Genomic DNA, 15,588 nt, shown 5'->3' on the forward strand with positions numbered 1-15,588 from the left:
GTCCAAAATGAAACGCAAAAACAAATGTCGTTTCGATCATCTTCAACCTCCAGCATGGTTCCAACAAGGCGTATTCAAACACGAATCCAATAATATGTGAGGGTTTTAGCACCAAAATTTCACAGAAAATTTTCTTCTTTCGATTCAGTTTCAAAACAATTGATAAAACTAAAAACACAATACGCAGAGGAGTGAACCAGACAAGGCAGAGGATAAACGGCTCTAATACCAAATGTAAAAAATTCATACTAAAGATTTGATAAATCTAAATATCTCAAACAAGCACATTTAATCATATTCAGATTTATAAGAAAGAAAGCGGAAGCAGAAAGACCAACCTCCAGCCATTGTTGTATGCTTGCTTAAATTCTGGTTTCTGAACCCTTGCTCTTAAAACACGATGGTGATGTATATGAAGTAAAGAGTAGGCTCAGTGACCTGATATGAAATTTTGTGTAGTGCTCCAAAAACCATCACAGAGTATTTTTATAATGTTAGAAGAGATTGTTGTGGGAATAATGGCACACCCACACGTTTGAAAACGATTTTTATTTAAAATGGACCACTTTGAGAATATTAATTACTTTTAAAATATTAACTGAAAAGGAAATAAAATAAATGGGATATGATATATTCTTAAAATGTAACCTCTTTTCTATATAAGGCTAACATTAATCATTTTAAAAAGTTGGCGTTAAGAGACTCTATTAAATTTATGACAAAGTTGCATACATTACATCGTAACATCCCAATTTTTCCTTCCTAAAATATATAATTAACAAACATTACAAAATTTAAAACAAAAATTTATTTCTATTTGATTGAAAATCTTAAAAAAGAAAAATCAAATTTAAGACTGAAAAATCAATTTTTTAATGTCATGCATAATCCTTAACACATGTACTATCATCTATAACGGTATAAAAAAGTTTATGCAAGTAAAAAATACTATCAACAAAATAGAAGAGTAAGCTAACATACAAATAACCAACCTTACAATCAATATTCACAACTAAATCAATATTCACGACTAAAATTTGTTGTTTTTCAGGTCTCGTAGAATTGTAAAAAATGATTACAATTAATTAAAAAAAACAAAAAAATTGTTTAACGTCTCCCGATGTCAAAAAAAATCGTAGAGTTGTAAAAAAATTGTTAATTGTCGAATATCAACAAAATTCGATGTCAATTTGATTAACGTCGAATATTTTAAATTCGACGTCAATTTAATGTCTCCCGATATGACGTCGACTTCGAATTTGACATGAAAGTCCAAAAAACAACGACGTTATACAATATTTTTGTACTAATGAAGCAAACATATCTTGATGCGTTTCATATTTTAGGGCTCAAAACTATGGGCCTTAAATAGTGTTACTTCAAGTTTTTGGTGTGGACCTAAGTTTTCATCTTTCAACTTTTGTTCCTACCATCCTTATTTGTTGTTCGATTCTAACAAATATATATATATATATATATATATATATATATATATATATATATATATATATATATATATAGTTTTGATTTATGAGTCAACATTTATTAAAATTAACATCACTTCTAATAATAATAAAAAAAAAACTGAGACAATGAATGTATGGGTATTATTTAATGAACTTCATTTTTTTTAAGAAGAAGATTTCTGGTTAGAAGTGTAGTCTACATTTTGAATGGACATTAGTTCTAAGGATAGCATCCTAATGCAAAATTCACATACTATAGCGACTTGGAAATCAATTTTTTTTCCCTTAATTTAAATATAATAATTGAATATATCTCAAGTGTTCAAAAAATCAAATTTAAATTTAAGTAATATCCAAATAAAAAATGGAAAAGTTTAAAATTTCTTTATAAACATTTAAATACAAAGATTTCTTTATAAAAAAAAACAGAAAATATATTTTGTTTAAAGACATACCCTCAATTTCATTTTCTCTCCGTATTTTCTTCTTTCATATTACTAAATCGGTGTTCTAAATATTCATTTTTTCATGTTAGGTTTGAAAAATCTAACACTTATTCTCTGCAACTTGTACCAAACTTGGGTTTCTTGTCTCTAAAATGGGATAGGATTATTATTATTTGTTTCCCTTCTCACTTCTCTCTTTTATAAGATCCTTTTAAAGGCAATAACACTTTTTGAAACTGGTTCAAATAACTTTTTCCAAACTCTACCTATTTTTGGGCATGGAAGAGCCTGCATGAAACTTTTTCAAAGGCTAATAATAAGTAAACAGTTAAATATTCCAAATTGTTTTCACATTTTCTCCCACAAGATCGATCCTTCGATTTCTAAGCATGCACGTATTCCTTTAGTGCCACTCTTCCACCACAGATTGGTCCTTTTCTCCATGCCTAGCCAAACGTTAAACACTAGAAAATAATAACGATATCAACACGTATATCAAAGTATGAAGTCTTTGTCTCGCACTATCTTATTCACAACTTCAATTTTCCTTGTTCATGATGATAAACCTGATCCCAAAAACACTTGCAATTTTCACAAATCGTTGGCCACATATTATGTTCCTAATTCTTGACTAATGATTTTCCTTGTCTAAATGTGCTTGAACTAGACAGAGACTGAACTTGTAGGAAATGTTAAAGCATTAGAGAGAGAATAAAACGACAATAAGACATTCTTCTTATTAGTACAATTTGGTTAATAGTGCTATCAGACATGTTTGATTTCAAGGGTGTATGAAAAATGTTCTTACCTTATCGGAAGCTTTTCAATAAGATGATAATCCATTTGAACTAACCCAATATTTATAGACCAAGTGTTTTTAGGTGTATTTGGGCAAACACATGGTGAGAAGGAAAAATTATATATCTAGAAGCTACTAATTCAATGCTTAATGAACTTAATCTATTTGATATATTTTATGACCCGGTAGATGAAGTGTTAATTTTTAGTTAACATGTTAATTGAATCAAGCAATAAGAGACGACCCTATTGCTAAAAGATTTCATTTCAAAGATTTTCAAAAAGCAATGTCATCACTTTTGTGATTTGGGATATATCTACACATTAATCATAAAATTATGAATTCATAAATTCATATGAATAACTTCTGACAAATAAGCTTACATAGAAATTAAACTAACCACACTTTGATTAGTTTTTGTTTACCACATGAACTAGACTAGAAGTGCATAAATAAATTTATCTATCTTATTCAAGTTGACTATATATATTTTTTAAAAAGTGATTCAACTCGTTTCTTTTTTAAAAAAAAATGAAAAATGCATAATTTTATTCAACCCAGAATTAGTTAGTAGAATTGACTGACAGGGTAGTTTACTTAGTTTAAATATATATATATATATATATATATATATATATATATATATATATATATATATATATATAATAATGATAATAATAATAATAACATATATACTATGGTTTGTAACAGTAAATTCATATAATCAAATGGAAAGCAAGACATCAACAAGAATTATAAATTTTTTTATAAAATTTAGAATAGTTGGCTTGACTCATATCACCATGCAAATTAAGTGAGTCAAACTAAGACTAAGTATTAATAACAAAAATTAAAAAAAATAAAAACGAGTTAACATGTTTCTTTTAGCTTATTCAACGTGAATTCACAATTCCAATTCAACTTACTTTTGAAAATTCAATTAACTTTTTTGGGTCGGGTTAATCCATGGAGCGGAGCACTTTCAATACGAAAGGCAACAAATTACGTGTCCAAAAAGAAGAGCAGCCAAAAAGTAGATCAAAACACGTGTACGGCAAGAACGTCGTTCCCACGCATAAGAGTCTCAACAAGGTACGGTACTGGAGGAGATAGCGCCACGTGTCCAAAAAATCTGGATTTTGCTTTCAACCTACGCTCACGGAGGTGGTGCCACGTAGCCATGGAGAAACCCAAAACTCCAAAGGAAAAGACGACGTAACGGTGATACTATGTTTGTGTCGAGGGCATGTGTCACGATCTCATTGGTTTGTACTTGACAGAGTGACAGATTCGTGTCTCCTGGGAACTGATTTGATTGGACGCGAAATGTTTTTATTTTTTAAAGAAAAATGGGAACTTTGAATATTGATAATGAAATGAATGGGAATTTAATTTTTTGTCAAAAGGAAATATTCGAAGTGAAGAATGAAAGATGGGCACGTTGTGTTGTGACTGTAGATGACACTGACTCAACCTAACCCTATCCTTCTCAATTCTCAGCTCAACTTCATGGCTTCGGCTCTCTTTCTTCTTCAACTCACTCTCAATTAATATAAAATACACCATATTAATTCTCATGTTTTTATTTTATATTAAATAAATTATTTTCAATTTAATATTCTATAAATAAGTCTAACATAACAACTCCAAGAATGTCTTGTTCAACCATGATACATTATTTTTTTTTATCGATTAGCCTTGTGTTTTCAATCTCTTTTTTATTTTTTATTTGAGATTGAAAAGTTACGTTTTTTTTATTGTGAGTTAATCTAAGTATATCCAAATTTAAGAACTTGCTGAACTGATCCAAGCCTAGTTCTTATATAGTATTCATAAAATTGTGTTCAATGTTAAATAACATACACGATTTTTCGTTATAAAACTCCATTCATACATTCCATTTAAAAAAAGAATCATATAAATATATCCAAGGCAAGATTCGTAGCCACTTTCACATTTGAATGTATTTTAAATTGCATATTGATCTATTTAAAACTAATTTTCCCCGAATTTAAAACAAACGACCATGACTTTTTAGTATAAAGACATTAACATAAATTTATTGGTGTTTATATATGGAATAGGAGTAGACAAATTGAGTAAAAGCGTAAGTAAGAATCACTCATAAGTTTAATGTTTAAAAAATTTAACGTGGATGTGATGTTATATTTACTTGTTTGATTAATTCATGAGTATAGATAGTTTTTGGTGGAATGTTCAACGGTTTTATTTTTAATAAATGATATATAAATGGTAATTAGGTTAACTACTCCCTATTATTGGTGAAGACAACTTATTTTAGATCATTTTTGTTATATATGTTAATCTAATATAACAATACAAAAATAAACATAAATACTTTTTATTAAATAGTTTGTTGGTTTTTCATAAATATTTCCTATAATGCTTAATATAGCATTAAAATAATAAACATAGGTTTTAATAAACTTTTCCTATGTTTGTTCATACTATTTATTGAACTATGTTAACTAATGAATTTTCACTTGGGTGATATATCAACACGAGTAACACCATCATATGTATATATTTTTCAGTGAAATTTTACATTTTTGCTTTCATCCCAACAAATGTTTTTCTCATTATGCTCTTGATCACATTATTATTATTTTTATTTTTGTATTGATTGTTTATTCATTATTCAAATTCTTTAATTGATGAATTATCTTTTAGGTGATCATGAGTGAATATAACACATGTATTTTTTTAAAAGAAATTTATTTTTTATTTTTTTAAATATAATCCATGTGATGCAAAAGGATTATTTTTGTTTTCACATCCTACTTCTTATCATTTTTCCAATTTTATAGTATATTGGATAGGTCTAGAGACCTTTAGTTCCTTTCATATAAGAGTTATAGCCCTAAGGCATAATTAGATACCAGTACTAGAAATCGAGTACCCAATCTTGATACTTGGTACCAACACCCCTTAACTTAAAATGGATGGGATGAAGTTAGCAGTTAGGCTCGAAATAGATGATTGAGCTTGAGTTAAGTAATTGGGTTAGTGAGTTTCTCAGTTGATAGACCTACAGAGGTGTGATCCATCTAGTTGAACTCTTGGTCAACTAGGTCAAAACACTATAAATATGACATTAATGATAATTTACTTTTATTTTTTACATTGGTTGAGATATGATTTCAGGAGTTATAACCATATTACTGACTTAAGCATCAGAGAGCTTTTTGTATGATCTTCCTATCTGTGGTAGTGTTGGGAGTGTTGAATGAGTAATACTAAGTACTAGGAACTTGATATTGAAAGGTATAAAAGACTACACGTGAAAGAGAGATCTTTGTGGAATATCTTCGGTCTTGAGAGAACAAATTTCATTGTTTAAAGTAAAAACATATAGTTAAATCCAAAGAAAATATATATCTGTCTTATTTTTTTTAGGAAACATTAATCAATATAATGTAAATATAGTGTTGTTTTCCTTTTACTAAGGTTTGAATACATTTTTTCTTTCAACATTTCTTATTTGATGGAGAAACTCGTACAAAATGAAAAATATAGGAAAATATTTTATATCTGTCTATTTTTATCTTCTTCTAGTTTCAGCGTTGAATATGAAATTCTTAAAAAAAAAAAGTGATGTGTAAATCTTAAATGAAGGAAACAACATTCTTTGACATTAATTAATTTTAAAAAAAATGATTTTAAAGTGTACATATTTTATTAGTTCTATTCAGCTATAGCTTAATCGCTTAATAAATAACCCGTCACTTAAAGTGTGTAAATAAATTACAGAAACCAAAATAGAAATAAAAAAAATTGTAGGGTCAAAAGTAAGAAAATAAATTATTGAGAACAAAAACAATATGTAAGAGTTTATTGAGTGAAAAAAAAATCATATGTGAACTAATAAAAGATCATTTAACAAACAACTCATAATTTATCATGTGTGGAGGTAAAGGGTACAAAACAAAACTGAAATAAACAATTTACGACACTAGTGCAGAAATGACTTTAGACGTCTGTTATTTAGGTCTTTCAACGTTAGATCCAGACTCGAATTCCTTGTGGGTGACGTTAATCAGACGTCGGACTGCATACACCAGACGTCTATATAGACGTCGGATGTATCCATATCCGACGTCTATATAGACGTCGGATGTATCCATATCCGACGTCTATAGGCCTTGAAACGTTTTGTCCACTAGAACTCATTGGACGTTTGTTTGTGCACTGACAGACGTCTATAGACGTCGAACATGGCATTAATAGACGTCTACTCAGTTTTTCTTTTTAAAAAATTTAAGGTTTAATAGCAAATTTTGTCTCCAGTTTTGTTGACAAATCTCAATTTAGTCCCTCATTTTAAAAGTGTTTGAAATAGATCCTCACTTTTAAAATTTTGAGTCAAATTAGTCCTTTCCGTTAAATATAAACAAACGGTGTTAAGGGTTTGATGATTTGGCAGAAAACCGTGCTAAGATGTTATTTTATAAATATTATAAATATATTTGTGCTGATGTGTCAGTGAATTAGAAGTTGATTGTGAAAAGAGTAAAGACCCGTCATCTTCATCTTAATATTGTCTTTTTGGTTCCGTTTTATTTATCCATTCGCTTTTTTAGGTTGCTAACGACAATGGTTTCCATCTCCATGTTTTCGAATTCGCAAACATTTTTTTAATCGAGTGTTTCTAGTGGTGTCATTCAAGATATTGATTAATAAAACCCCTAAATTCAAAATTTCATTTCAGTTCCAATGGACAGATGAAAAATTGGTTTGATTTAATTGCAGAGGAGCGTAGAGGGAGCTGAAGAGATGACGATAAAACTTGTTGTTCGCGTTTCGGAGGGCAAGCTAGTGGTGAAGGAGCGAACGATTCTGACAGGAATACAGGAGAACATGGTGGAGACATCCACGGTAGAAGGAATGTTTCTGGGAGTGGATATGGAGAAGGAAGATAGCAGACACGTGGTTTCGTTGGGAACCTTGAGTGATGTGAGGTTCATGGCGTGCTTCCGGTTCAAGCTGTGGTGGATGGCGTAGAAAATGGGGGATAGGGGGGCGAAATCCCTTAACATTACACCTTTCACTTCGACGGTGATGCTATCAGAGGCTGAAGTGAAGCGGAGGAATTAGGGCTCAGGACGAGTTTGGATTTGTGTTTGCGATTCGAAGAGGAGAAACACGCGATTTGCTCCGCAGGACGGCAGCGTTGTCGCTGACGGCGTTAACTCTGAATCGGAACCTAAAGGTAGCAGCAACGGCGTCATCAAGTTCGTACGGAGGGAGGAACGCTGTAGTGGCTGGCGGTGTCTCTGGCAACGATCGGTGCTACCGGCGACAATTATGGTCGTCCAGAGGAGGGCACGACGGCGTTGGTCATGCGGAGGCAAAGCTGTAGTGGAGAAGAGACGTTCGTTTCTGAAAAAGAAAAAAAAAAGAAACCCTATAGGACTTGGGCCTCGCCTAGAAAATATCAAGTGCACCTCTAAATTTCATCTCTGCACCCATTGACTAACACGTCAGCATAAATATATCTATAAAATAACATGTCTTCCTCCAAATCATCAAACCCTTAATGTCGTTTGTTCTTATTTAATGGAAGGGACTAATTTGACTCAAAATTTTAAAAGTGAAGATCAATTTCAAACACTTTTAAAACGAGGGACTAAATTGAGATTTGTCAACGAAACTAAGGACAAAATTGGCTATTATATTTTTACAATAAAACCACACCTGAAAAATAGAAAATTGTCCCAGAACAATATACTATAATATATATATATATATGCGTTTCAACTAAAGAAAGCTTTACTTAATCGAAAAAACAATCCAATACCAAAACTATCAAAATATAAACTTAAACTAAACCTAAGTAATGTTCAACTACAAATATAAGTGTTCCTAGCTCCATCTTTGCAGAAGATAAGTTGTTCACTCCTGTCTTATCTGCCTAATTGTGTCCTCTGATATAGGAGATGTACTCTTGAAGCGCTGCAAAATGAAGAAAGATTCATTATGGTTTCATATATGTTCAAAGATGAATTTGATTTGTAATGTATTGAAGGTATGCATCATTACCTCATTCCAGTTATTTGTAATGGTAGCTCGAATGATGGTCTTAATCCAAGACATGACATAGAAACCACATTCCCATGAATCTAGCTGCTTGTTACACTAAAATGACAAACTAAATAGTCAAGAATTTAGATCACTCAATAACATAGAAAATGAATTAGAACTATAAATTACTTACAATCTTTGGATACAAAACTTGAACTAGTTGACCTCGGGATTTACCCATAACTCTATTTAGATTGAAAACACAAAGTAAAATTAATATAACTATATTTATCATAAAAATTTAAGGTCAACATGAAATTCAAAGTCATTTTTGGAGAAACACTTACCCTTGAAGCATGCTTCTCAAGTCGTTTTTCATCTTCCTGTGCAGCGAACAAAACCATATAATTTTACCTTGTTTGGGAATGATGACCATCAGCTGCCAGTGAGACCTATCATGATCATAAATAGTTAGTAAACTAATTAAGTAAACTTTAATGAACTTTTACATAAAACAACACATACCCATTAATGTATGGCACAAGGTATACGTCTCTATTTGACTCAGTCATCCATGTTTGCAAATAATATTGTTTGCTTTCAAGTGTGTTACCAGAGGTTGAATGGTCTGAGGTTCAACAAATCCGTACATGGAAGACCGACCTTGGTCTACAATGATTGTGTCCATGTACCTAAAACAACAAAGTTAAGTTGTTAGAAACTAGGAATCTAAATAAAACTAATATGGAAGACAAAATTAACTATCTTACATGCACCATAGTTGAATGATGGAAATATTCAACATCCTGTCTCCCCCAATGATCTCCAATGCATCATTGAATGTGATATATAATGGCACATGGGGGGGGCAGTATTATTTTCAACATCATGTCTCCCCTAATAATCCCCCATTGGACATAAAAAAAATTTTGCCTCGTAATTACGAATAGGTAGAGTATTCTGGAAGCATCTCCTTCAACAACTCCAACAACTATGTGAAACTTTTATCGGTCCATCCATTCCTTACTTTTAAACTAAACAAGTTCAAAGTTGCAGACAGACGTGAAAAGTTCGAGCATCCTAGGAACAACGATTGCTCTGAATCATTTATAAGATAATCATACAAATTAGCTCTTCCAATATTATCTTCACCAACATCACGTATCATGTCCTCTAAATGATCACTCATACATTCTTCCACATAATTCGTTCCTCGTGACGTGGTAGGTTGGTCTAGTACTTCTCCATGCCAAGTCCAAACGATATAAGTTCTCATTATACCGAACATGAATAGATGGTCACACACATTGCCTAAGTCTTGCCGTATTTGATTAAGACAACGAACACAAGGGCAAAAATATGTCTCGTTCACAGACTTTGCATTTTGTTAAACATATTACAAGAACACTGAAACACCCTTCTCATATTCTTCATTGATGCGACGTTCATTCATTCAGCTTCGATCCATACATGTTCGTAACATACTTCATAAGTTTCAATTTTTTAACTCTCACAAGGTTAGGCCCTACCCATTCAGAAAAATTATTTTTCATAATTTGCTAAGTCACGTGCAAAGAAGTCTAACATGATAAATTTGATAAAATTTCGATAGCATTTCGCATTGGTCTCCGAAATACACGAAATGAGAGTTGTCACGGATGACCATAATCAAATATACATCCGGAGAACAACACAAATAATCTAAACCGAAATTTTATCAATCTTATCCTTAAACTCCAACGTACATGTTATAGCAAATTATGAAAAATAATTTTTCCAAATTGTCCAATCGGACAATTCAAAATTTAATACTAACGATTAAAAGATTAATCGTTTGTGTTAAATTTCAAACAGGAACTAAGTTTCACTCAATGATTTGATACTTATAATCTAACATATATAAAAATCATAATAACACAACAAAACTTTATCACATGCATATTCAAAAGCCAATAACACATGCATACCTACAAGCCAATAACATGCATACCTAAAAGCCAATAACATGCATACGCAAAAGTCAATAATATGCATACACAAAAGCCAATAACATGCATACACAAAAGCCAGTAACATGCATACAAAAAAATGTTTTCAACAAGTAAGCTAACCTTCTTAGCAGATTAAAAACACAATGGAGGGAAATTGAGGAGTGCACGCCAAAAAACGCAGGCCAAAAAGGGTCAAAAACGCCGCCCAACAACACGCCAGTAACTGCACCAAAACGCAACGAAAACACATTTTAATCGGTTCAAATGAAAGATATTTCATCAAAGAGTAATTTTATCGGAGTAAAAATAAATTTAAACAGTCCAAAAGAGAGAAAACGCACTTGGAAATGCAATGCCGGAAAGAGAAAACGCGAGGAGGAAGACGATGAACAATGAGCGTAACTCCCCGCGGGTTCACATTTTCCTATATAATAGACTATAGACGTCGGGTTCTGGGAGGGACCGACGTCTATAATAGTCTAGACGTCGGGACCCTCACTAATATGACGTCTTTTCTGATTTAAAAATTAATATTAGCGGTGCATAGAGACGTCGGTTAGGAGGGGGAAAGACGTCTAGGTTAACTTTTCACCTATCCTGTTAGCCATATAGACATCTGTTACAGGGGGCCGATGTCTATAATAGACTATAGACGTCGGGGTGGCGGGATCAGACGTCTATATGACGAAAAAAATGACTTTTCACCTACCTGTCAGGCATATAGACGTCTGTTAAGGGGGGGTCCCGACGTCTATAATATTATAGACGTCGGGGCCCCCCTTAACAGACGTCTATATGTCCAACTTATTTACGTAAATGTCACCGGTCAATAATTTACGTTGATTATTTTGTAGTCCGACGTCTAAGGGGTGACGTTAAAGGTCATTTCTATACTAGTGCGAATGTCTAAAGAGGAAAAAAAACAAATATTACAAATCGTTTTAACAATTTATTTAATTTATATTTTTATGAAAAGCATTTAATATGTGTGAAATATGAAATGTTTAAGGTTTATTATTTCGAGTTTTAAATTTTTGAATATTAATAAACACTGTGTTTAAATAAAAGTGTTATTACGACAGAGAATATTTATATCTAAACTATCTCTAATCCCAATTTCTAATTAGCCTTAATTTTTTTTCTATGTATCGAACCGGTCCCAAACAAAATTAGTTTGTCACATAGACTAAAAAAACATAAAGATTCTTACATGCAAACACGGCTTGCTGATGAAAAGAAAAGAACAAAAAAACATTTGAGCATTAACTTTAATGTCTTAACCACGCAATGATCTTTTATGTGACAGTTCTAATTTCTTACTCAGATTTGGTGCATGTTTGGACACGCATTTTTATCTCACGTGTCTGGCAATTTTTATGTCAAATGTTAATAAAAAGACGCAAAAGATACACTCGAAAGTAGCCTTTCCAAAAATTTTCCACAACACGTTTTTATTCGTATCATATTGCTTCCTAAGTACAACTACAATTTTTTGCCACCAAAACATAATCTTTTGTTGCTTTTATCAAACATTATGCTTTAAGAGCCTCATAGAACAAGTCTATTGTGGTGCTTTTGAATCAAGACCACAAAAAGATAAAAAAAAACACATGAATCATGCTAACAACAGAGGCTTCTCTTCAGCAATAATAAAAAAATCTTAAAAAAATCTTGACTAAATGTGTAGACGCAGAAGATTTCTTAAAGAAATACTAATATTGTAAGATAAAGTAAAGAAAAACAGTATCAATATAATAGTACTGATTTGATCAATAAGGTAGCGCAGCAGCTATTAAACTAGAATAAATAAAATTTTAATGAAGAACGTGATTCATGAAACCGACACAACTCTAGGACAAAACGTTGAAGTTAAAATAATGATGACAGCGATAACGACCACACGAATATCAAATACTGCATTCTTACTCACATAAATCATTAAAATTGTGATTAAATAAACCAGAAATGATGAATCTGATGACAGAATATGATATATGAATATAGAAGTTATAATTGAAGCACTCAGCAAAAGCAAGCTTTCAGAAGCCAAGCCAAGCCAGCAAAGAAGGCTCGGAACCAAAAGTAGTGCACAAAGTTTATCTCAAAAGCTAGAGATAAAAAAAACAAACAGATATAAGAATAAACGTCACTGAGTTAGAAAAATAGGTAATATTCACAAGATACAGGTGGAAGAACATCGTGTGTTAAGGTGTCAACAGGACCAATGAGTTTTGGATATAAAGCCAGCAATTGGGGACTTCACTCTGACCACCATGATAGGAACTCCAATAAGCAAAAGCCAATTGATACTTGCATATCAAAACATACACACACAAACATTCTCTAAAAAATCCTCTATTACCTAACTCACCTATATTCAACTCAAGGCCCTTTAGTCTCAGCTAGCAGCAAGTGTGAGAGTGTTACACAACATGGAATATACTTATTCAGCAGAGGGTGCAGAGGCTGAAACTTACACCAGTAGCAGCACCACCCCATCAAGTGGCATCAGATCAAAGAAGAAAAGCAACAACACAAGAAGGTTCAGTGATGATCAAATCAAATCTTTGGAAACCATGTTTGAGACAGAGTCAAGGCTAGAGCCTAGAAAGAAGTTGCAGCTGGCAAGAGACCTTGGATTGCAGCCAAGACAGGTTGCTATATGGTTTCAGAACAAGAGAGCTAGGTGGAAGTCAAAGCAACTCGAGAGAGACTATGGTATACTACAATCCAATTACAACAGTTTAGCCTCACGTTTTGAAGCTCTCAAGAAGGAAAAACAAACATTACTAATTCAGGTACTTTATTCAATACAGATTAACATATTCTTTAGTGTTTTTAGTATTGTTCTTCAATTAGAATTGAAGTTTTACTTCATTAATTGGGTTATGGATAGGAAGATTCTTGAAATGAATGAAAGTACAGTTCTGAGTTTTGTCCAAGATATGTATCAATTTCTGTAAAGTAAAATTGTTTTTTGTATCTGTTGTCATCAGTTGCAGAAGCTGAATCATCTAATGCAGAAGCCATTGGAGGCAGGTCAGAGTCGGACACAAGTTGAAGCAGCAAACAGAATGGACAGTGAATCAGAAAATGGAGGCACCATGAAATGTGAGCTCGAGGAAAAGCCAAGCCCATCCATAGAAAGATCAGAACATGCACACGGCGTTCTGTCTGATGATGATGCTAGCATAAAGGTGGAACACTTTGGCCTAGAAGATGAACATGGTCTCTTGAACTTTGCTGAGCATGCTGATGACTCCTTGACTTCACCGGAAGATTGGAGTGCTTTCGAATCCGATGGTCTCTTAGGCCAAACGACCAGTGATTACCAATGGTGGGACTTCTGGTCCTGAATGAAACAGAACAACCAAAATTTTGTGAAGGAATACGTATGCATACATATTAATGCTTCATGTTTGGTTCCATATTTTGCATGCAAATCTTCACATCAACCCAGATGCAGCTAGTTATAGCTTCTACATTTTTTAGCAAAATTGGCGTATTTCTTTCTCTATCTTTTGAACAAGTTTCCAAATACAAACCAAATTAATAAACAAGGAAACATCATGAAACGCGACCTAAGACAAAAAGCAGAATAAAACAGGTTTCTTACATCAATTCCATTCCATAAACTTCTTTGGAAAACCAACTTGTTAGAACATTTTAAAAAGGAAAAATCTTAGTTATTAATGACTGATTGACTCACTGAGGTACATTGCTGCAACTATGCAATTTATGAAGCTGTTATGTATCGTTCTTTGAGGGCAATTTGGAACATGAAAGTTCACACGGGATGCTATCCAATTTCAAGGGCCAAGAGGTGCCCCACTCCACATTATTTTGGTGTGGACACAAACTATTAAATAATAATTTGAATTGATGAAAACCAGCTACCACAAGCATGGTGTTCATTGCTTATGAAAATTGATGGCCAAATTGCAGCCAAAGGGCTATTCCAGAATTTAAATAATATTCGAAAGAAGACCTAGACTATTCCATTATATGCAAATATAAATTTCATTGGGCATGTGAAATATCAACAAGTTCTTCAATGCTGATCACTTCAGATTCTCACTGTTACTGTAAGCAGGAGCTGAAATCCTGGAACCTAGCAAAAAAGAGGCGTCTGAAGGGGGGAAATGGTTATATCAAACTACAAAATCCTCTTTACACTTTCACAGCATAAACCTTGCAAGACTTTAACAAAATCCCGTGACTAAGAACTTCTGTTATGGAAGAAGAGGAAGTGAGAACAAAAAAGGAACATATTGGCATTGATAATGAAAAAGAATTAAGTTTAAATAACATTGTAGTTTATGACATATCAATATTTTCGTTTTCACCTTCGTTTTTTTTAGTTTATTTTTTATCACATCCCATAGTTCTATCTAATTTAATAGTTTCAAGAAAATTAAAAATTAAAATTTAAGACAATTTAAATATTTTTATTTATTTTATGATATGTTTTTTAAAGACAGAATGATAAAAAAACCATTTTCTCAGAGCAAATAGTAAAACAAATATATAAGATATATATGTTATTTCATTTTTTTTAAATATATTTGATATATATATATATATATATTATATTCATTTGATATTATTTTTTTGTGACACACAGTAAGATAAAATTGTTATAAAAAATAGATTTTGTATTTTTTTTAAAAGAAAGAGAAAAAAATGTGTTACTGTATCATCATTTTAAAAAAAATTAACATACTAATCTAAAACTAAAATCAAATTCTTCTAATAAATCAAAGATTTCATAATGTCATAAAGACTACATCAACCAAGTCAAAGAATAAAACAACAAATTGATAAGAACCAAGACAAATAAAAAC

At 32.0% G+C, this 15,588-nt stretch overlaps 1 protein-coding gene across 1 annotated transcript; it reads left to right on the plus strand.

The window, feature by feature from the left end:
- Window positions 1-12,989: 12,989 nt before the first annotated feature.
- LOC108347188 (homeobox-leucine zipper protein ATHB-12) lies at window positions 12,990-14,261 on the plus strand. The gene is made up of 2 exons (XM_017586349.2): window positions 12,990-13,542; window positions 13,741-14,261. Exons 1-2 carry the CDS (start codon window positions 13,177-13,179, stop codon window positions 14,098-14,100), a joined length of 726 nt encoding a protein of 241 aa, XP_017441838.1. The 5' UTR covers window positions 12,990-13,176; the 3' UTR covers window positions 14,101-14,261.
- Window positions 14,262-15,588: the final 1,327 nt, after the last annotated feature.

Source organism: Vigna angularis, chromosome 9, assembly GCF_016808095.1.
Source record: "Vigna angularis cultivar LongXiaoDou No.4 chromosome 9, ASM1680809v1, whole genome shotgun sequence".
NCBI classification, from domain to species: Eukaryota; Viridiplantae; Streptophyta; class Magnoliopsida; order Fabales; family Fabaceae; genus Vigna; species Vigna angularis.